We start from the raw sequence: 22,232 nt of genomic DNA, 5'->3' as shown, positions 1-22,232 counted from the left end.
TGAGTTTACGCGCTTGGGGGCTTTTTTTTCTTTTTCTTTTGCTTTTTTTTGTTGGTGGTCCAGGGTATAAGTTCAAAGGACCAGAAAGCGGAAACCAGACGCTGACTAGGACGGCGGGTATGCGCATTTAGGCATTCATGCCGGCCATTCTCTCGACCAATCTTCCATCTGCTCGTGGATACGTCACTTTATGGCCAGAGAAAGCGTCAGCATCTGAGCTATCCGCTTCTGTTAGTGGATCAGGCCGTGCACCATCGTTCAGGCGGCGATCAAGATGAGCCGATCCGAACGTCTCGCCATGCGATCGTTTGCCCGACAACACCTGCTTATCGAATGCCCACATCTTGCGTGCAGAGTCGAAGGTTCGGGGTGGATTCGATGGTGGAGCGGGTGTGGTATCTGCGGCAATGATGGTTGGTGGCACAAGGTTATACTGGGGTTTACTGGAAGATGCCTTGTGTAGAGGAGACGGAGGAGGCATCTGAGATAGTTGGCTGTATCCCTTAGGCTCAGACACCGGAGAGTCTTGGACACGAGAACTGTAAGCCGACGTGATCGTTGGCAAGAGGGGTGGCAGATAAGGTCTGGTTGAGTCAGGCTTTAGAGGTAGGGTGGGGGGATATTTCTGTGCCTGTGCATCGAGTCCTGATCCGCTGGAGGCCTGTCTGTTATGCGCATATGCAGGACGAGGAGAATAGAGGGCGGGAGGGGGTTGGGTGACGACCGGTGGAATGCTAGCCGGAGGAGCACTGTATTGAACTTGGGGAGCACCAAATGTCAGATGCGACTGGGCCATTGGCGCAGGGCTTGGGCCTGGAGGAGGAGGAGGAGGAATGGCCACCGGCTGTTGATACGGTGCTGGGGGATAGGAAAAGCCTTGGGCGGATGGAACCCGGCGAGGTGTAGATGTCGGGCAGTAGGCATAAGGGTTATCGACGGAGGCATTGCTTGCCGATCGTGGCCGTTCAATTGGCGTGCCCGGGTAATTGTCAGGAGTCATATGTCGCTCGTCGTAGCCACCATTAAAGTCCTTGTTGCCCTTGTGCTCACGGCGTCTCATACGGACATCACGGCGAATCCGGACGCGACAGCCCTGTTCGGCCACCGTGCGGCTTAGCATCGTGCTCTCGGCCAGCCCAGGGAACTTCTTGGCACTGTAAACAGTGAACGGCGTGGTCTTGACATCGAGGCGGAAGTAAATGTACTCGTTTGGCTCCCGAGGTTCACAGGTCTTGGGCAAAGCGGGCAAAACCGGTCGTGGGACGCCACGGTCCTTGTCTTCATCCTTTGGATCTTTGACCTCTTCATACAAACTGAAGTTCAACCGATAATAACCCTCATGCCGAACCGAGAGATCTGGGAAAATGAAATAGCCTGCCTGAACTGGCCGATCGAGATATGCGACACCTGCAACCGGCACGCCGGTCAAAACGGGTGGTGTTGCGGCACTTTGGCTTTGGCCTCTTGGATGGGCGATAGGACGAGCCCATTCCAGTGTGGTAAACAAGAAGAAATTCGCATTGTACGCGAATGTGATGTCTGTCTTGTTCATATCATTCTGGTCTGACTCGTAGACACGCAGTTCAACCACAGGAGGCGGGTCGACCGGGCGGCGGTCAGCAGACGCTGCAGTGACCAATGTCAGTTTACTCGTCAACATATACCACTAGAGACGACCTTACCTTTGGCACCAGCACCACATGCCCTTGCCCGTTCAGGCTGCTGGATGACCTTCAACGTATAGGTGAGCTTCTTCCCCTCCCGTGTGGTTCTGACGAATGAGCTCTCCGTCTCATTCTCGGGGTTTAGAATCGATTCTTTCGAAGACATGTTGATGGATATATTGATCCTTGGGTAAATATGAGAGAATTATCGGACCTGCCGATCATATATCAGTCGAGCCGTTCCGAGTGATGACTTTTGTCCAGGAGACAAGAAACCGGGAATGGTGTTTTGCATCAGCATACCATAGGCTGTTGAGGGACCTAGGAGACCAGTTGAATCTCGCACGGATACAATCGTACAACAACAGAAAGCACTCTTTTTTTCTGATTTCCAACGCCTCACAACGTGGTGAATGCTTTGTGTGTATGACGACGGTGGATTAAAACGGCGTCACTAATCTCGCTGGGTGTATGTATTCGAACCGAGAGTATATCGAAAAAGTCTGTTCAAATCGACTCTGATTTCGCTATCGGAAATCAAGCATCAGCACCCCCTACTGCGTCCTCTTGTCGTGTGCAGATGAGGCCCAGGGGGGCAATGTTCGAGGTTTGAAGGAGTTGCAATCAGAGAAAGCGCATCAAGCGTGGAGTTCGCTTATGTTGAAAGTTCTCGATTGTCAAGAGCCGGACGGGAAGGACTGGGGATATGGAGACGGGGGATATCCCAAGGGCCAAACCCCATTGACCACTCGATAGAGTTGGGCCACCTAGGCTAAGGGAATAGCTCAACTCAATTATTCAGGCTGTGATTGTTTCCTACTGGGTGTGCATGGTGGCTGGAGACTCAAAAATTGGGAAATTTTGATCAGGGAATGACCCCGTATCGACAGCCCACACGGAGACCACACCCCCAATACAGCGCCAAAACGGTGATCGCCCAAGCCTAGCGGTAACGGTGGGCAGCCCACTGGCGACAATGGACAGCAGCGATAGGCCAGTCCCGCATGGAACTCGATACAAGCGGGTTTAGGACGAAAAGCCAGGACAGGTTTATCATACGCTGGTTGCAAGCGAAGCACCAGCTGTATTTCCTGTATTTTCGCCTGGTTACCGCCCACGTTGGCAAGGCTTCAGAATGTGCAACGCAGCTTCCGGCAACCTGGTTCTTCGACAACATTTGACACTTATGCGTCTGCCCACCGCTCGGGAACGAATCACCTGCCATTCCCACCAACCCGGGCAGACATCCTACATACCGCCACTTCTCGCAACTTTGCGGGTTGTTTCGAACAACCACATTCAGGATCGAAGCTTTTTTTCGTGCATGACAGATTCTCAGTCGACCAACTTTTTGTGTTTTCTGTTTTTTTTTTCTTGTTGGTACTCTGGACACAGAGGGTCCAAAGTTTCCGTTACCTTTCCTTACCGTATCGGACCAGTACGGAGCACACGGAGTTGAAATTTACCCTGCTGGCCGTGACGATATTGCCCTTATTATTCCGCAAGCGCCGAGGTGGTGGAGGATGTTTCAGAGTGGAGCTGCTGTGTCGCCCGCAGTCGCCGGCTGGAAAAAGAGCGAAAGAAAACCGGTCCAACCTCACCCCACACCAGGAGGGCGGGATGCTGCAGCCGGCTGGTTTAAAATACCGCTGTGGTAACGGACGACAAGGGAGCCCTGCGACTTTGTGCCATGATTCCCTGCGCTCTCGACGCCGGCAGCGTCTCTAGTCAGCTTGGCGGTTCCATAAGTGTGTTTGCCAGGCCGCGCCAAGAGCGGCGAGAAACAGCAATGCTGAGTCCCCATTTGCTGGAACCGCGGTGCTAAACCCTATTGCTGGAATGAGTTTGGCCCCAGCGACCTTTTTGTCAGGAGTCCTGCCAGCCTGGTCAGCGGGCACGAAGGTTTTGGTAACTCTCACTTTGCAAAAGGCCCTTTTTCTTTTTGCTCAGGGAAAGAAAAAAGAAAAAGGGAACCGAAAAAAAGGAGGGGGAACGTGGTGGGTGCCTCGCCTTGGCCCAGCACGCCACCCCGTTCATAGGACTCTTGAAGCTCCAAAAGAGAACTGAACCCATTTTTGCGCTTCTTTTTTACGCAAAAGTTTTTTTTTTTTTTTTTATTTGGGCCAACTTCTTTTTGCAGCATGTTCAAAAAGTTTTGATTCCAAAAAATCATACTCGGTCGCTAATTGTTCCGTCTGATTTGCCAACCAAAAAATGAATGAAAGCCATCTGTTCGATAGCCTAACTCAATCCGGGGGGGACTTGGGGATGATACATCTGGATGGATGTACTCCGTACTCCGTACAGTGCATCCTTCTTTCAAGACCCTTTTGATTCGATCCTCCGTTCCCTCACGGCTTGCAAGTTATTGTACCCAAGGAGTTCACAATTCTCAATCAAAGGACAAATCTTCCTGTCCTCCATACTGTGTGTGCATCGAACCTGTTGGACACCCTGTACCCTGTGTCCGTGTGACGAGAGAAGCAGGGAGCAGCCTCCATCATCGGTAGCACACCCAACGAGAAGAACACCACATCTGCCTAAAGAGTCAGATGGTTCTCGCTGTTGGATGATCTTTTACTTGAATGCTCAGTCATATTTTCTGGCCCAAACCGACGCCTGGGGACCTTCCTCTTCAGAGCAAGTATGGAGTATAGACCTCTTGAAATGCGATGCCTGTCGATGACGGCTGTCGAAGTACCTATGACTTCGCTGCGAAGTAATTGCAGACCCAAGAACCAAACTTGGTTGAACAAGGCGGAATCTTCTACTGTTTCTTTGTTCAATGCGACTCCGCGGAGACGACTGGACTCCAGCAGCCAATCCGGTTCAAATACAAGCTTATCCCGTCTGGATACCGCATGTTGAAAGCGGCGTTAGCCATACCTCTTGCGACTATTCAACTTGAACGATGTGCTGAAAATGCCGAACCTCGCCAAATCATCAACCCAGCCTTCAAGCTGGAATAAAACCGTCCTTTGCAGCGGGTCGAGTGCCCCGTGCCTCGGTTCTTGTAGTCTGTTCCACAGATTCATTCCTCTGAGGATGAATCTTGAGTGCAACCGGGCCAGATTTCAACGATTATCCGTCTTCAAACACCAGGAGAGCGTGTTGCGTTTCTTGTCTTGCCCTGCAGACTCAGCACAGAGGGCCAGACTGGAGCGCCAGGGCCGAATTTATGGTCAAAGTGGATCTTGTCCCACACTGACGGGCCGTAGTCGAAGGCAAAGGGCTTCTCCACGGCAATCTCCCTACGGCATGAACCACCGTCATCGTCATAATAGGTATCCCTCATACTAATTATATGTTCTTTAACGCATATCATGCGAAAAATTCCAGAGCTGATCAACTTTCCTGTTGAAACATCCCTCCACCCTCCCAATCTTGTTTCCATCAAGTCTTTTTCATCTAGAACTTCCCCCTTTGATGGCAAGTTCACACCGCATCTAAGCAACCATTGCTATTACCGCCGTTCGTAGGCTAGCCTGTGCTTACTTTTCATTTTTTTTATATACAATATCCCTTGTGTTGGGTCGAATTGTGATCCGAACTGGGTCTAGTAACCGGGGCTTTCTATGTATATTTCGTACGGAGGAACGGTATTTCGGCCCGTCCGACTGACCTTTGTACAAATTCACTCATGATCGTTTCGCTATGTCTGGCTAAATCCAACAATTCCATATCTATACCAGAAAGTGGGAAAAAGAAATCATTGAGCAGCTCGGGCAATACTTCTGATTCGGATATTTAAATGAATATTTCTCGCAAAACCTGGCCGTTACACCGTCTACCCAGGTTTGATAGCGGCTCGCCTGTGTCACAAACCTGTTCGAAGTAAACATTTGGACCAAAAACGGCGGGTTCGAACGGCGAGGCGTTCGGCGACCAGCTGGTGCTTATGCGTCTTTCCAGACCGCTAGTGGGGGAGCTTCATGTACGACTCGAGTCGTACACAGGTCTTATTTCACCACCTTCCAGGTCACACAGTTGATAAGCTGCTTTGTTTTTCCCCGGTTTAACTTAGACACGGGGGCTGTGTTCGGTGCTACGGGAAAGATGTTTGTTATTAATCAATGTAGCTTTTTCGTTCAACTCAAATCTTCCCGCTCAGCCGTGTTATGCAAGACCTTTTCTAGACGTACGGCATTTCCTCCGTACACGCCCCCCGTTTTCGGTAGCGCTTCAGTTTTTCAACAATCTTGGTAGGGCTGACCAAGTGCTTCAACCTATGGAAAGCTGCCTACCGCTGAATGTGACTAGGAAGAAATCACATGTGACACTGTACCTTGGGCAGGTTGAGAGTTTGTTCCGTCCGCAAGCAGCAGTTGGGAAGTTACTCAATACTTCATCACATTGGCCACACTGCTAACCCTGTGTGGGCTCTGCGCTCTTACGTTTTAGATTCTAGAACGAGCTGCTTGAAACCTTGTTGTTTGCAATCCCAAATTCTTCAAGCTAACGTGCGGGCGAGTGCTCAGAGCTTCGCCGCAGGGAGGCCGGCTACTCCCGTGTATTGGTGAGATCTACGGAGTACATCCTCAGCCCATTGACGTGCAGTCAAAGTGTTGAATGCTTGCCATACTTCTTTAACGTTTGACGGACTTCTACCAAATTAAATAGGCCGTCCCTTTTTTTCTTTTTTTTTAAATTATCCGTACTCATGCCTATCGTTGTAAGCATTTTGGCATTGGCTGCAATGGAAATCCCACAGTTCTTGCCGTCCTCGTCCCAACGATTCATCTCCCGCTTTTCTTCTGCGTTTTATCAACAACCTCGGTCCATTGAGACTTGACCCCTTTATTACTCAGGACTTTATCCACCGTTCGGCGGTGATCACCCTGAACCAAGACCTCCATGGATCCCTTAGCAGCTCCAAGTGCTTGAGTCACGCTTGTGCTACTTGCACACTTCTTTTGTAACTCATCGCTCAACGTCTGAGGAGAAACGCCGAATGTTTCCAGGCCCATAATTCTTGTCACCACCTTCGCGCCGCTCCGGCGCTCAATCACCACGGAAACTTTGGGAAGGGCTCCAGCTTTGGGCTTCACGTCCTTTAGGCTCTGACCAGGCTTCAGAAGCGCATGGTATGGTGCGCAAAGAGATGTGTCGTCGAGCAATCTCTTGAGCAAAGCATCCCGCAAGACGGTGCCGCGTGCTTGTATGGCCAGGTCGCTTGGGGAATTGGAAGAGAAGATCTTGTTGCTGATAAAAGGATTAAGGTTGATGACGCGTGGATTTGAGGGAGAAATTATGGGCGGGTCTTGCGTGGAAAGGTAGTCACTCAGGCGTTTTGATACATCGGTTGCAGAATAGTAATTGTTCAGATCGGTATTGGCAAGAGGTGGGAATAGGTCCGGTATGAGCTTGCCGCTGGGTCGATAAAGGGTTTTGACATCAAACGACTGTCCAGAGGGTGCTTCTACGGGCGCTTTAGAGGCTGATTTGCTCTCTGGCCCTGATTTCCGTGGGAGCCTATATGGCTCAAACATAGCCACCCTTCTATCCTCAAAATCAACATCCAGGATTATAGTTTCCCCTCCACTGCGATCTTTGGACTTGACCAGTTGCTCCTTGTCGAGATACTTCACAAACTTCTTAACATTTTTCCAGGAAGACTTTTTGATCTGGTAGAATTGGGCTTGCTGTGGGGTATATATCGGTAGGAATGGGGTTATGAGATTCGAAATCAAGAAGGATGGTTGAATCGGAAAAGATAAGCCGTGGTGCTGTTGGGATGGATTCTTTTCTTTCTGGTTGTAGAGGGCATAAAGGAAAGCTCTGAAGAGTACCTCGTCGATTTCTATTCAGTGTTAGCCTCGAGTTCGATGCCTGTAGTAGTAAAGAAGAGAACAGTATCAGCTCCATTCACCTTTGGTGGTCGGTTCCCTTTCGGGTTCGTGAGACCCCTCTGCTTCAGCTGCCTTTTCGTCCTCCAGTGACACGCCTCCATCTATTTCTTCTTGGACAATGGCCGCGTCGTCCTCTTTTTCCAACTGTAGTTCATCCACTGCCTTGTGCAAGCCTTCAGGAACGCCAAGCCAGCCGTCAATGTTCTCAGGAGCGAGCTGACCACCCTGCCCTGTCAAGCTCCAGGCCCATAGCTCATCTCCTTGCCATTGTACACCTCTGACAGCATGTCCCTTGACTCCTTGGACCTTGTCCAGTGCAGAGACATCAATCTCGCATACACCAACAAAGGTTGGTGCACTTGGCTTCTTTATGTCAGCCACTGCAACCACTGCATTCTTGGTCGCCCCCTCAGGGAAAGGTGGGCCGTTTGCCAACCCCGGAATCATAAGATCTGCCCCGCCATACAGTTTATCCATCACTAAAGATTGGGTATGTAATAACGGAACAATGCCGGGGTTTTGCCATAATGTATAAACGGTGGGGTAGATGCGGCCATCTGTGCCGGGGCCTTGCTCGAGTCGAAACCATAACACTCTTTCGTCACCTCCGGGATGCGTGCCAACGTAGATTGTTCCCTGGACCGACTGTAGATTCGGCCCTGCAGTGGTAGTAAATCGGGCGGATTGGGTATTCTCTGGAAGCAGGGCGTTGCGGACGGTAGCTATAGTCGTACCACTCGTTTGGCCCTCTGAATTTCCGTTGTCTTCGCTCGTGGTAGGAGGGGTCACGGGGATCAGTCCTTTGTACTGCTGGATGATCTGATCGGCGATCTTGCGTCGGTCTGATGAACGGAGAGGAGCAAGCGTTTTGATCTATGCTCACTGACTCAGTAAGAGGTATGGGGAACTCAAGGCAAGCTGCCAAAACAGAGCTTGCAGCAGCGGCGGGGACAGATGAAGCTTACCGCTGGCTTTTTCTTGAACATCTTGACGAAGCTGTCTCCAAGAAGGGTAGATGTAGGGCAAGAAGGATCAGGAGGACAAAGATGATTGATTTGGGCCCCCGACTTTGTGTTTATAGCTCATGGGTGTTTCCGATAGCTGACGCTGATATTTAAATATTTATTTTCTCCACGCCTTGAGTGCGGGGCTGCAGCACCAAAATTCCCCATGTCGTCACAGTCAGCACTCCATATAGCTACTAGTTGGTTAAGTATATTTATCAACACCAAACAGTTAACACATCCTCCACGGGGACACTGAAGAGTGCAATGACTATCTTACGCTTGAAAATCAGTGTTTGTTAAGTTACATTACCTTTTTTCTCTTAAAAAAAAAAATAAATATAAATAAATAAATAATAGAAATATCTGTTTTGCAGGAAACTTCATGATATGAACGGCCCTCATGGCGGAAAGCCGAGTATCGTTTAACTAGGAGGCCTCCGATAGACTGAGAGCCCGGCCCGATCGCGACGAAACGAGGCCATGGCAAGCAGACAGGTCCGGAGCCGAGGTGCAACCGGCAGCTCTCTGCTCGAAGCTTATACATGAAGTTCTGTGGAAAGACCAACCCCCCGCTGGGAGAAGGATCATTCCCTCAGATGGCCAATTCCCAAGGCTCTGCCAGGCGCTCTCGGAGTCGTATCTTTCCCTGCCAGCTGGGCTTCTGTGGAACAAGAGCTTCATGTATATATTCTGCAGTCCATGATGCACAGTCTCAAGGGAACCGTATGCTATGCTTCTATCGTTCACAATGCATTTCTTACAAGTTGTCTCTCTTTTCGTTGTGTCCTATATTCTTTCAGCTAGTGCGGCGCCGTTAATGAAGCGCAAGCCATCGAGGCCGGCCTGCCCTCAAAATGTTCCTCTTCTCGAGGCAGAACAGTTGTATGTTGACGACCCGGCTGGATATCGGAGTCCCTTTTGGAATTTCGGCGCCAGTGATGAAGTGAGGATGGGTGGGACGCCAGGTTATAATCCGGATTCGACGCGTTGGAATCAGGCGACCAATTCCCCTTCGCAAGCGGGACCACAGCTAAACAATTCTGCTTTCCGCGCCCCGGAATATTATAGCGGAGCTAATCGTGATCGGATCTTGAGTTTGAAAACGTATCCCTGGAATACTGTCGGCCGAGTATCATTCAAACGCTTTAAAGGCGATAAAGGGGGATGGTGCACGGGCACGCTAGTTGGAAGGGATCTTATACTCACAGCTAGTCATTGCTTCCCATGGGGATACGGCGATGATAGATGGATGCGATTCTCGCCGGGTTTTGCAAATGACACGGAACCGTACGGTGGTTCTTACGTCTCCCGTTGTCGTGGGGTGAAAAATACTTTCAACGTGACCGGAATCGACTATGTTGTGTGCCATCTTTGCCAACCTCTAGGAGAAAAGGTGGGTTGGATGGGGACAAGATGGTGGAAAGACGAGTCCGTTTATATGGGTAGATCATGGTCGAGCAGTGGCTACCCAGTAGACTCCTATAATGGCCAAGCGCAGATGTTTATTCCTAGTATAAATTTCTTCGAAATCGAATACCATGCCGACCTTGGAGTGGAACTCGAATCCCTGACCTTCGCATCTGCAGGTTGGTCTGGAGGACCCACGTGGGGTTACCTGGATGGACAGCCAACCATTGTGGGCGTGTGCAGCGGAGCAGAAAGGGACTGTAGCGAGCGGGTTGGAGGCTGCCTTAGTAGCGACACAGAAGACTATCACGATGTATCAGCGGGTGGAAAGCTCATGACTGATCTTGTTCTCTACGCAATGCACCAATGGCGATCTGGTTGATACTGGAAAGTATCCCGATGCCGAGCCCCTATTCGCTCAAATGAAAACTTTCTATCCTCAAAATTCTCTCCGTGAGGATCTTTCTGAGTAAAGTGCTGTAATCGAACTCCGGTGAAGAAGAGCCTCTAGCCTCAAGGAGTTCCAATAGGGAAGTAGTGAAGCCCTGGTCCCCTAAAAAATAATAATAAGGGGGCAAAACAGCTTCAATATCTTCCAAAATCCTGAGAAAACTTTGAAAAACAAAAATTTCCTTGCACACTGCAGGCTGATGCCAAGATATAACGTGCCTGCGGTCCGTGCTGACGACAAGTTGGCCTTTTTTTGAGTCTCATCTTCGGTTTTGAGAACTCCATGTCCAGCTCAAACAAGAAAATTGAATAGGACATTGTGGGTTTTCCCGTAGTCCCCACAACGCTTGGCCCGTCCAGGTTGGCGACGGTTCGCTGAAATGGAGCGGCTGGTTCTCCGCAATCCGTAATTTGAAATGACGAGCTTCGTTCACCGGCTAAAAACAAGGTCAGAAACAGGTTGAGGCAGAACAGCCGCCTATACCTCCAGTAGAGATAATATGTCGGGAGTACTCATTGAGGGCATTTGAAAATCCGAGAATAAAATAATAGCTGAAGTAGCCGGCGGTGGGGTGCGAACGCGATAGGACATAGAAATACATATGTATCGCCCGCGGCATGAAAGGGGTACATAGAAAAGCGAGCACTCCGTACGGAGGTACTCGGCAAGGGCATTTTGTGGCTCGAAGCTTGGAAGCCACCGCATCACCTACCTTCTGCGCACGGTGGATGCCGGCTGATATCACAATGCATCATCTTCACCAACGTTCGCCAGAGCAGATAGTCACCATGTATGGAGTAGTGTGCTCATCCACCTTTACCATGTAATTATTAGCCCCCTCACTGCTTCTGTAACCAGACGCGCGAGCCAGAGATACGATTGCGAGCCGCCAAGCTGTTTTGTTCTCTTTCTCCCGGTGCGTCGTCCGTGACTCGGCTGTGGCTCAGTCCAGACCGGGGGCTGGGGAAAGCGTGCTTCCAAATTCGGTTTAGCGCCAGCTGGATTGAAATCGAACCTGAGAGCCCTTTTATTTGACGATAATTCATAATGTCGAAACATCACGACAACGCTCCGGTTTTGTCTGGCCTGTCGTGGTAGTGGTGTCTTTCGTCTCAGACCTGGATAACCCGTCTATTAGGGTCTCTTGGGTCGAGCTATTGCTATTACTGCGATAGACGCTATTCAGCACGGCGGCCGAGGCCGCAGCGTGGCCGCGAAATCTCAACTGTTATCACCCGCGCTATCAAAACTCCCATCCACACTCTTACAGTCGCGTTTTCCGTCTCAGCGTCGTGTCTGCCGGTCATAAAGCCGAATCATCGATATAGACCTTTTCTGTTCTTCGCTCTAGCTTTTTCTCCCAACGTGCTTGTCGTGAACAGTTCTCCGACAACTTCACACCGACTCTTCTTCGGAAGACGTTTCGAGTTTTGCGCTTTGCCTCCATCTACAATCATTCATTTTCCTTGTCTCGAAGGGAGCATGCCGCCTGTGAACGTATCCGCCTCTCCAAAATTTGCAGGCTGCGAGCCGTTTATTGTTGATAGCGATATGGGAAGTCTGGACGAGGAGGGCGATCTCCGCTGCTTTGACCCTTCTGTGCTGGAGGTTTCAGGACCCAATACTGTCCATGACTTCGAGGATCTCTTTATTCGCCCATCTAGTTCCGCACAGATGTCCGATGCAATGTCGTGCATGTCGGATTTGACTTCAAAGGCAACTACCCATCGTCATCCGCCTGCCGCCGAATCTAGATTATCGCCGTCAGACTCTCGGTCAGAATCCCCTGGAGAATCGAGTAACGGATCCTCAGCGAATTCACCGCTTGGCCATACTCGAAACCTCTCCTTGTTTTCCAACCCCTCGGAAGCCTTCAGCCCCGGAAGCGTCGGAACTGATCAGTTTCTACCGACGTGGCCAAACTCTCACGATTACTCGCTTGCCGAAGAAAGTTTTGTCGCACAAGATGGGAGGTCACTGTCGGTCAAAGAAGAATACGCTACTGAAACAGATATTGAAATGAGTAATAAAGCGATGGATTCTGCATTTGATTTTGAAAGTGCTGCGAGCAGCCCCAGCCCTTTGGCATCGCGAGCCGCTTCGGAGAAGCGGAATACTGACTTGTCCAAAGAGGCTCTCAATACTTCAAACCTGGCTAAGGTGGAAAGTAGCCAGAATCCGTCTGTGAGTACTGCCCTATCTCGCGAGTTTCGTACCGATTTTGCTAACAATCTGCAGTACCCAGTGCAAAACGTGTCTCCACTAATCTTCCAGCGCACCGCTGATTTATATTCTACGTTCCCCAAGTCGACAAATGGGCTTAAATTTTGGAATAACACCTCTTCCCCTGATCTCGATGGAGGACTGGGCGCCATCGCCATGAACGGCACATCACCGTTACATGCCACTCTCGCGCCCAGCCTAAATTTCAAGTCATATCCGTCGCCCTTCGAATCCACGCCGTATCACCCCGCCGTAGTCTTCCCCATGAGTGACGCAAATGCCATGTTTCATCCGTCGTTTGGTTTCGAGAATTATATTCCACCACGCCTGATAGTTCATCCTACCGCCCTAAAGTCCCGTGTTGAGACCCAAATACCGATCAAACTGACCTTGTATCCCATGCCTTCTGGGGTGAAGAAACTGCGTCTTCCAACTTATACAATATCGAAACCAAAGTTCTTTGCGAAGCCTGACACACCACGCTCACCCGATGTCTTCGAGTTGAGCGTCAGTCTTGTCTGCACAAGTGCAATGCAGGACAAGAAAAAACGGGAAAGAGCTTTTGCCAGAGCACGCGGTGAACAATTGCCCTCTCAATCATCCATGAGAGAAGATGGCTCAGAAGACTCCCAAGAAGAAGATAACACGCCCCTCAAGGGGGGTGAGGTGAAGATTTGTGCTGGCTGTATTCAGAGAGAACGCAAAAGAGCCTCACGAAAGAAGCAGAAAAAGCCAGAGGAGGATGAGCTATTTCAGAAAGAGGAAGACAAGCGAGTGATCGTATTTAATACAACCGAGATGAAAGATTGGGTGGACCCTCCAAGAATAACTTCATCGAGTGGCGCTGAGGCATCTACCCCTCCGGCCCCTCTTGGATCTATGCAAGTTGAATTGCCCATGCGAATTGCTTGCTATTGCCGACATCAAGGGGAAAAGATGGGATTTCAGTAAGTCAAACGCAAGTTTCGATGGGTGGGCATTGCTAAACACCAATTCAGGGTGATTTTTACCATCAAAGACTATCTAGGCAACCTTATCGCTCAAGAAATGACGAACTCCATAATGATCACCGATGACCATAAGACCCATACACCTTCGAACCAAACTTCCGCGAGTTCTACTCCACCGGAGAACCCAGTTGCAAATGCCAGACTTTTCCCATCAAACGCGCCTGTTGATATGGGAAAGCAATTCATCCACCAGGCGCCCTTCAAATTATCTCACTCTGCCACAGATCTACAGGCCCTGCGCAAGCAACAGCATCCCTTAACTCCTGGTAATTTTAGCCAGTCACAAAGCCCGTCTGGAACGAGTGGTGTCGCCGCTCCGCGTGGCGTTTCGCGGCAGGCTCCCTCAAGGGACTTGCCTGGCCCTTTGGCAAAGCGAAGAAAACAAAATAGCCCTGGCAAAATCCCCAGCGGTCTTGCTATGACCAAAGTCGAGTCCGCTTCAAATTCAGCAACCCAAAAACCCAAGCAGGCCGCTACCGGGCCGTCTTCACAAGCCACTCCACCTCAAATGGAACAACCTTTTGTTATGCCTTCTTCTATGGTAACTCAGTTTGGAAATGGCCCGCCAACACCGATCACCACCGATTCAAACTTTTTCAGCCCTAGAGATAGACCTCAAACGCTTGAAAATCTTCCTCAACAGTCGCTTCTGTCTGCACCCAGTTCAGCTCACCCAAGTCGTCCCGGTACTCCTGGAAGCTCCTCTCGAAACGCAGCAACAGAACAAGTAGTTAATGGTGCCTCTAATCCTGCTACTCAAACGCCCATTTGGAATATTCCGCCAAACTTGCCTCAGCAAATGCCCCCAATGATCCATAAGCTTGTTCCCGCAGAAGGTTCAACTACAGGAGGTAGCGAAGTGACTTTGTTGGGCAGTGGTTTCTATCCTGGAATGGAGGTTGTCTTTGGAGACACTTTAGCTACAACTACTACATTCTGGGGAGACAAGTGTTTGAATTGCCTCACGCCACCAGCTTTACAACCTGGGACCGTGCCGGTTGTGTTCAAGCATGAGCATCCACGTTTTGGCCAGGTTCAACAAACGCCGCCAATTATACCAAAGCAGCAGACCTTCTTCCGCTATGTTGACGATCGAGAACTACAAATGTACCGCGTCGCTTTGGGTATTTTGGGTCAAAAACTTAGAAACCCCGCAGATGCCTATAGAACTGCCCAGCAGATTATGGGAGGAGACCCGAATACTTTGTGGAATATTCAGAATGGTTTCCAGAGTGGACAACAAAGAGGTGGCAGCAACAACTGTAATATGACAGAACTAGATGCAAAAATGCTTGTATACCTTGAGTTCATGGATCTTGACGATACACCGGGTGCACCAAAGTTCAATATGCGATCACCAGCTGGACAAACCCTTTTGCACTTTGCTGCTTCGTTGGGATTGACCCGATTTGCCGCGGGGCTCCTTGCAAGAGGCGCCAATCCAGACGTTCAAGATAACAACGGAAATACGCCTTTACATCTGGCAGCAATCAGCGGACATACTCACATTGTTCATCGTTTGCGGCTATCCGGTGCCAATGTTGCTGCACGGAACCTGCGCGATTTTACATCAGCGGACCTTGCATCCTCATTGGAGGTACATCAGGCTGTTCTTATCCCTTCACGACACTACCGGTCAAGAAGTGTCGGCTCGACTCCATCATTGCGCCGCCGGCTCAGCTCTGGCTCTCTTAATGACTTTTGGGAATCTGCTTCTTCTGACGAAGCGGGTGAAATCTCTACAGATCTCTCGGAATCCTCGGATGACGCCGTTGAGAGTAACAATGATAATGCAGATTCGCCGTTTTACCAACCGGTTTCCAGACGCCAAAGCGCGGTTCTTCAGAATCAACCTGGATACTTTATGGCTGGCCCTAGTGAGAGTATCCTTCAAACTTCAGAAGCTGTGACTGCTGGTGAAACCGAAGGGAATGTAGCTGGAAGGGGCTTTTCACCGCCGGCCGCACTGGTTGCCTGGCGTGATCAGCTTGCCACTCAAATCAACCAGTTTCAGCAAAGCGTGAACCGAGCTTTCCCGAATTTGCCAGCATTGCCTCCCATGCCTACATTGCCTGGTTTACCAGATTATCAAGCCTATCCTATGATACAGCGCATTAGTTCTCTTGTTCCCCACCGACCAGCCACATCATGGTCTACAAATTTAATGAAAGATGGCTGGGATCGGTTGACAGGCAATTCGTCTCCACCCGCGTATGATGAATTATACCCGGTCAAGGAAGCCAGTGAAGATCAGGAGGTTAAGAAATCGTCTATAGTTGAAGCTGCACTTGATGCCGCTGTTGATCAGCATTTCGAAGCGCAGCTTAAAGCTTCCTCCTCATCATCATCTTCTTCTTCCACAGCCACAGAGGTTAAAGAAGACATCGGTGATGTACGTATTGGACGCAAAGCCATATCACGACAGCAGCAGGAGCAACTGCGAAAGGCTCACGCCTTGAAAATGAAACGCATTCGCAGTGATAGGAATCTATTTTTCATTTGGGTAAGTGCACTGATACCTGCATATATCTCGTTTTAGCCTAATACTAATCATTAAACAGATCCCCCTTTTGATCATTGTTATTTTTGCCATGCTGCAGAACATTTTCCCGAGTTTCTGGCAAGGTGCTTCGCAGGGATACCATTTCTTGAAGACCCGCTACGCTACGGGCCGGGTGGAAGCTATCCCTACGTAACTTTACTTCAACTTCTTCTCAAATATTCCTACAGGGTCTTTCTTTCAAAGCGTAATTATTTTCCTTTTTTGTTTTCATTCCTTCGGGTCAGACGGGACTTATTGGAAGGCCATGTGTTGAGTCCGGTTTACGACTAATGTTCATGTGTTCAAAACTCCTTTGAAGCTTGTAAATTCATCATAGCGGGGGACCCCTGAGTTCTTTATATTATTTTCTTAATACATTAAATAAGAGAGAATTTTGAAAAAGTGAAGATGAGAACGGTATGGTACTTTGTAGCTTGGTTAATTGCTCCGGAATGCCAAGAAGCTGCCCTCCGACTTGGCGGCGAGTCTCCGCGGTGCGCCCAAACCAGCTGCCGTTGTGAGATTCAAGCATGTTGTGGATCAGACCACTCCATTTTGACCATTGAATGACTCGGGAGATTATACTATGGTCATTCTATATCCATCATTATCCCGGTCGTCATGGACGCCACCCCTCGCCCGAATTCTAGCAACGTAACTGGTCAGGCTCATCTCCCCCAGCTCAAACCTCCCATCACGCTCACATGTGTTGGCTATAGTTGAATACACGGATCCCTCCAACCTATTCCCCTTAGTAGAGCCTCTATTGCTAGAGGTTCGGCAGCTACGAAATCTTCATTGGAAGTCCCCCACTCGGCCTCTTCGGTCCATTGGATGTCTACAAATCGACTTTGTCGCAGCCCAAACCCCCGAAGAACGGAAGCGACTCAGCGATGGCACCAGTGGCGCAGCTACACATCGGCGACACCAAATACCGGGCCTACGTCGAACACCTTACTTGAAAATCTACTTGCTACGCTGCGATGATAACGAGACCTACAAGGCAACGTCGAGGAAGCTTGTGCGGGAGTGGGTCAAAGCAAAGGGCAGCGGCTCCCAGGATAACCATGATGCCTGTGAATGGCTGGTTATACATGTTGTTGAGGCCAATGGATCTCGTGCTGAAGTCCCTGAGAAGCCAGGTCCTATGGCAAAGTGGCCCGGACGCAGTTCGACCTCCGTTCTTGAGAAGCTTAAGGCAGATTTCAATGGGTCTTCGAAAAGCGCAATCGACCGTGTTGTTCAACTGAAAATACCTACGCCCGATGCCAATAAACGACTACCAGAATTATCTGTACAATTGGAAGATCTTGTTACCAAACTGAAATCTTCCATCTTGACGTCGTTTGACCTTCGGGTGGCGCAATATGAGGAAGACATCAGAGAGAAGGATTCGCAAAGGAGCCTACCCGGTTGGAACTTTTGCACATTCTTCATACTCAAAGAAGGCTTAGCACTGGGATTCGAGAATGTTGGACTGTACGAAGATGCGCTGGTCGGCTACGATGAACTTTCTGCTGGTCTTGATGCCGCGCTTCGAGATCAGATGTCTGGCGCAGGGGATCAACATGGAGGAACACTTCTTGCATACAGCGAGGAGATGAAGTCCCGCGCTGAAGCTGCTCTTTCTTCGGGTGTTGCAGCTCCTGAAAACACATCTGCAGACCGTGGCGAGAACCCCGAAGCTGATGAAACACCATCAAAGCATAGCACATTTTCAGACCCTGTTGAGCTAGACCCAGAAGATTTTCCTTGCAATCCACACAAAAGGCCATATCGTGATATGATTGTAGCCAACAACATCTCCGTGTTTGATTTCCGCGCCTACATATTTTCAAGACAGATGCAGCTACTCTTGAAAGCTGCTGAGGTCCCATCATCAGCGAAGACAAGCCTCTCTGGGCAGCAAGGAACTAAATCCAAGGAGACGCATGATTTGGCTCTTCTCGCAGAGATATGTGATCGTGCCAGCGAATTTGTTACTCTTGCCTCGCGGATATTGCGCAGAGATTTAGCGAACGCGGTATCACAACTTGAAAAAAAGTACGATGAGAATGCCGTAGCAGAGGTTGTCGACAATCTTGTATACTCATGGTCATATGCTACCGTGTCTCAAGTTCTTGTCCAAACTTCTGTTGGCGCTTTGGACGTTCCACGTGTGTCGCTCAGAACCAGTAAAGATCTGGCAGATGCATCAATTCTCACTTCTTTTGGTGGCGAATCACGGGATGGGGTGCCTCAGCGTTCGAGTTCGCTGATTACCGCGCCTACGAGCCATATGAACTCGCCGAGACCTGACTCCCCCCATTCATTTGGATTTAATCCTAGTTCGCCCGCGAAGAGGTCATTGACTGCTCTGATTGAGAATGAAGCTACAATAAAGAGGGCCGGTGCAATTGAATTGGCGTCGGCAAGAGGTGACTTATGTATCCTTGCAAGACGTATTCTCGAAACTCTGGGCCGCAAGAGAGGATGGGACCAACGTTGGCACGACTTATCTCTACTCTTTGACGAAGACGACACTCAGGCTACGACATTTATTGAAGTTTCCCTGAATAACCAGGATATCGCATCGAGAGACCAGCCTGCTACAGCACAAAAACCCCCTCCCCTGCTGGCAGGTATAGAGACACCAATACTTCAGGAAGCGTTGAAGTCTGTCGACCAGTTTAATTTATATTACGAGAAACTTACCGATGAAATATTTCGCCATCATGTTGCTGCAACCAGAATCAAATCGGCTGAAAGCGCCATGGCGGATATGGCTCTATGGAAATATCGGCAAGAAGATTACGCAACAGCTGCTTCGTATTTCAACCACCTAGCTAGTTTTTACGGGGATAACAATTGGGAAGCCCTAGAAGGGGTGATGCTTGAGTTGTATGCGCGATGTCTGAAGAAATTGGGTCGGAAAGAAGATTTCGTTCGTACATCGTTTAAATTGCTAGGAAAGTATACCGGAACGATTATATCGAAATCTAAACCGGAAAATCAACGTGAAAAAGTTAGTCTACCCGCAGAGTCTAAGGTTCCTGAATATATGAGCGAACTCTTTGAGGCGTCTCGCGCTCTTCCGAAAAATTACGCCCTCCGGCTACGAGATTTCTTTGCCACTCCTACGATAGACCCACGGATTATCCATTTTGATGATAAGGATGGCTTTCAGCTACAAGTGTCGTTAAGATTACTTCTTGCAGAAAACATCACAATCGATTGCGTGAAAGTGCGACTGGTTAATAGTTCCGACATTAAAATGAACGAATTATGGTTGGAAACTCCAGGCCAAGTTGTCGTCAGAGAATCAACCACCAAAGTCTTGCTTGAGACCCCTGTAAGTGATGTCTATTAGACAACCCAGCCTGGTATAGGAAGATTGATCTGACAAATATATTCAGACGACAGCTCAAGGCGAATACTTTGTTGACCGCATTGAATTGCGCGTGGGGAATATTATTTTCGCACATGGTGCGAGTACTGAAGACTCTCTTTCTCCTACGTACAAAGACCTTTCCAACAGAGAGTCCGCAGACGAGAATATTCGGACGTCTATTATTTGTTATCCGCGAGCGGCTGGGATCGAGGCAAAAATCTCCCATCCATCTCTCATCGACTTGGGTGGTCGCAGGTCAATAGAAATCGATCTAACCAGCGGATCCAATAGGATTAACAATGGCGTCATTCGACTAAAGCCCGCAACGGCTGGCCTGAGGCTCCTTGTTTCGGAGATGGAAATTGTAAACGGCTTCATAAAATTTCGCCAGAATGCTACGTCGGGGCATATTGAGTTCTCCGAATTCGGCCCCGACGCTTCTACCACACTGGGCATACCATACACAGTGGAAGGAAGCCAGAGCACCTTGATTATCCGTTTAGAAATCGAGTATCAGACCGACAACGGAAAATTTCTATATTTAACGGCGAAATCGGTTTTGACCACTTTGCCGGTGAGCGTCAATGTCCAAGATGTATTCATGCACGATGCCCTCTTTTCAAGGTTTACGATAAGTCCGGCGATGATGATACCCCTCAAAGTGTTTGACTGCCAAATGCCGGGCACCCAGTCATTTTCTGTTCAGTCTAGTATGCTGCCGGGAGAGATATTCGACGTATTCCCCAAACAACCTGCGTCCTTACTTTATAAGATCAAACCTGAAGGAAAGAGCAAAGAACGTGGCTCACGTGCACTTCGACTAACTGTTGATTTCACTTGTCTGAACGAGGAGTGCCTTGCGACCCTCGAAAATCAATTCAAAAAAGATCTGGAGAAAAGTCCGTTTTCGCACCTTCGTTGCCTCCTGTTGCCGCATCTTCTAGGAGCCTTTAGTTCTCAATGGACAGCAGATTCTCTGGAAAAAATAGGGCTGCTACGAGAAATCGACGTGTTCCCTTACGAACGAATGCAATGGCAAGCGGTCACTCGAACGCTTGGCCGAGGGTTAGAACAACAGGTCACAGAATGGCTGACCCTTTGGCACAAGGTGAGAACGCGCAACAGCAGGGCAAACTTTGCAATCTTGAAAACATAAGCTAACGTGGAACTGCAGCAACGTCAAGTCTTACCTCTTCAAGATAGACCGCCCCCCAATACCCTTAGACAAATTGTTATTCCAGTGGATATGCCAGAGATCCAAGTAGTCCACACCGCAGAGCTTGTACTGCACAATATCTCTCCCAGCCAACCTCACGCCGCAGTGGGAGAGGCTATCCGTGCGGAGCTGATCCTGCGACATACGCGCCGATGGTGCCCTGAAGATGTGCGGGAGCCCCAGGCAGAGTTGGAATTCATGTACGAGATCATCACTAATACAGATATCTGGCTTGTGGGCGGCCGGCGACGCGGGAATTTTACCGCCTCCGAAGGACAAACACGGTCGTTTCCGCTCATGCTAATACCCCAAGTACCCGGTCATCTAATTCTTCCCAGTGTGGAAGTTAAGACCTTCGTTGCACAGCAATCGCAGGCCGACCCTCTAGCACTTCCCCAGCGGCGACCAATCTCTTCGGAGGTTGATTATCGCAGTCATGGGATGACGATACTCGTGACGCCGAATCTGAGCAAGACAACGGTCAGTGTAGACATGGTTGGGCCGTCCGGGAGTGGTGCCTGGTTAATAGACTCTGAGAAGCGGGTCGTTCCGGCAAGCTGAGCTAAATATATCCATTGACCCAGGGAAAATGGCTTGAGAAATGTTGCTATGAGATTTTTGGAAGAAAGTTGGGCTTGCGGCTTGCAACCATGGGCTCCAGATTCGCCCCGGTGTGGTGATGTATGTAACTACCGCATCATCAAATGATACCCATGCTGTCTGTATATACATACGATGTTAAATGCATGTTACTTTCCTAAAGATTGCTGGCGGCGGAATGATCTCGAGCGCGCTCCCCAGATGCTCGAATGCGTCGTGGCGCCAATAGATAGGCACCACCCAGAAGGTTGACCAAAGCGCTGGAAAAGCGGTTAATCCGCATTTGGCACCACCAATGGGAGTCGTTGGGATTGCGCCGCCGGAGCCACAGAACGGACCCACTTCCTAGAGTTTAAATGGGGCTAAAACTAGATGCAAACAGGCCAAACACATGGATGGCGGTGGTGTGGGGCTCTCTCAACAAAACGTGACTTCGCCTCCCCAACATCTTTTAGATGACCTTGCCCGTCTAGGTTTAGTGCCGTTAAAGCTTCGCATCTTCCAGCGGACTGGAGGAACACGCCACATTGCAGGCGTAGAATTTCTCGACCGAATTCCGGTGAACAGGCGATCGCCCGTTGGCCGCAAATGGCTGACCTTCTTAGCGGCCATCACATGCCAACCCGGCCCTGATGTCAACTGCCATTGTTGTGTGCATGCGATGGCAAATTACTCGGGAGCACTTCGCCGTTGAGCATTTGCCCGCTGCCCCCCCCTGAACGTCCCGTTCGAGGCTGGCGGAAGTTAATAACCGTGGGGGAATATCAGACCACAAGGGGTACTTTGTGCCAGCCAGGAACAACAAAGGGCTGCTGTTCTGTGACTGTGTCTTGCGCGATCCCGAGGCATAGTTGAACCAACCATGAGCCACATCAGAAACTTTATCTAAACGG

The 22,232-nt window shown here is 49.6% G+C and overlaps 8 protein-coding genes across 8 annotated transcripts; 3 read left to right on the top strand and 5 right to left on the bottom strand.

The window, feature by feature from the left end:
- Nucleotides 1-20: 20 nt before the first annotated feature.
- Nucleotides 21-2,041, bottom strand: CIMG_06878 (uncharacterized protein). Its single transcript, XM_001242981.2, has 3 exons — nt 1,968-2,041; nt 1,683-1,878; nt 21-1,626 (listed from the first exon to the last, which is right to left on the bottom strand). The coding sequence occupies exons 2-3, from the start codon at nt 1,828-1,830 to the stop codon at nt 128-130; spliced, it is 1,647 nt and encodes a 548-aa protein (XP_001242982.1). The 5' UTR covers nt 1,831-1,878; nt 1,968-2,041; the 3' UTR covers nt 21-127.
- Nucleotides 2,042-2,607: 566 nt separating this feature from the next.
- Nucleotides 2,608-3,468, bottom strand: CIMG_06877 (uncharacterized protein; the record flags this gene model as incomplete). The annotated part of the gene is made up of 3 exons (XM_001242980.2): nt 2,608-2,912; nt 3,091-3,206; nt 3,266-3,468. 3 exons carry the CDS (start codon nt 3,466-3,468, stop codon nt 2,608-2,610), a joined length of 624 nt encoding a protein of 207 aa, XP_001242981.2.
- A 785-nt stretch (nt 3,469-4,253) lies between these two features.
- Nucleotides 4,254-5,306, bottom strand: CIMG_06876 (uncharacterized protein; the record flags this gene model as incomplete). The annotated part of the gene is made up of 4 exons (XM_001242979.2): nt 4,254-4,365; nt 4,551-4,703; nt 4,874-5,110; nt 5,287-5,306. The coding sequence occupies 4 exons, from the start codon at nt 5,304-5,306 to the stop codon at nt 4,254-4,256; spliced, it is 522 nt and encodes a 173-aa protein (XP_001242980.2).
- Nucleotides 5,307-6,216: 910 nt separating this feature from the next.
- Nucleotides 6,217-8,595, bottom strand: CIMG_06875 (RNA binding protein Ligatin/Tma64). Its single transcript, XM_001242978.2, has 3 exons — nt 8,479-8,595; nt 7,534-8,386; nt 6,217-7,464 (listed from the first exon to the last, which is right to left on the bottom strand). The coding sequence occupies exons 1-3, from the start codon at nt 8,497-8,499 to the stop codon at nt 6,401-6,403; spliced, it is 1,938 nt and encodes a 645-aa protein (XP_001242979.1). The 5' UTR covers nt 8,500-8,595; the 3' UTR covers nt 6,217-6,400.
- Nucleotides 8,596-8,853: 258 nt separating this feature from the next.
- Nucleotides 8,854-10,309, top strand: CIMG_06874 (uncharacterized protein; the record flags this gene model as incomplete). The annotated part of the gene is made up of 1 exon (XM_001242977.2): nt 8,854-10,309. Exon 1 carries the CDS (start codon nt 9,269-9,271, stop codon nt 10,307-10,309), a length of 1,041 nt encoding a protein of 346 aa, XP_001242978.1. The 5' UTR covers nt 8,854-9,268.
- CIMG_11855 (uncharacterized protein) lies at nt 10,150-10,921 on the bottom strand. Its single transcript, XM_012358714.1, has 2 exons — nt 10,283-10,921; nt 10,150-10,230 (listed from the first exon to the last, which is right to left on the bottom strand). Exon 1 carries the CDS (start codon nt 10,693-10,695, stop codon nt 10,513-10,515), a length of 183 nt encoding a protein of 60 aa, XP_012214137.1. The 5' UTR covers nt 10,696-10,921; the 3' UTR covers nt 10,150-10,230; nt 10,283-10,512.
- A 523-nt stretch (nt 10,922-11,444) lies between these two features.
- CIMG_06873 (membrane-tethered transcription factor) lies at nt 11,445-16,414 on the top strand. Its single transcript, XM_001242976.2, has 4 exons — nt 11,445-12,562; nt 12,617-13,548; nt 13,600-16,114; nt 16,173-16,414. The coding sequence occupies exons 1-4, from the start codon at nt 11,861-11,863 to the stop codon at nt 16,305-16,307; spliced, it is 4,284 nt and encodes a 1,427-aa protein (XP_001242977.1). The 5' UTR covers nt 11,445-11,860; the 3' UTR covers nt 16,308-16,414.
- A 266-nt stretch (nt 16,415-16,680) lies between these two features.
- Nucleotides 16,681-21,503, top strand: CIMG_06872 (TMEM1 family protein). Its single transcript, XM_001242975.2, has 4 exons — nt 16,681-16,814; nt 16,873-19,484; nt 19,549-20,631; nt 20,698-21,503. Exons 1-4 carry the CDS (start codon nt 16,775-16,777, stop codon nt 21,298-21,300), a joined length of 4,338 nt encoding a protein of 1,445 aa, XP_001242976.2. The 5' UTR covers nt 16,681-16,774; the 3' UTR covers nt 21,301-21,503.
- Nucleotides 21,504-22,232: the final 729 nt, after the last annotated feature.

The sequence above is a fragment of the Coccidioides immitis genome (genome assembly GCF_000149335.2).
Source record: "Coccidioides immitis RS genomic scaffold supercont3.2, whole genome shotgun sequence".
NCBI classification, from domain to species: Eukaryota; Fungi; Ascomycota; class Eurotiomycetes; order Onygenales; family Onygenaceae; genus Coccidioides; species Coccidioides immitis.
This window is presented reverse-complemented; position numbering and strand designations above follow the sequence as displayed.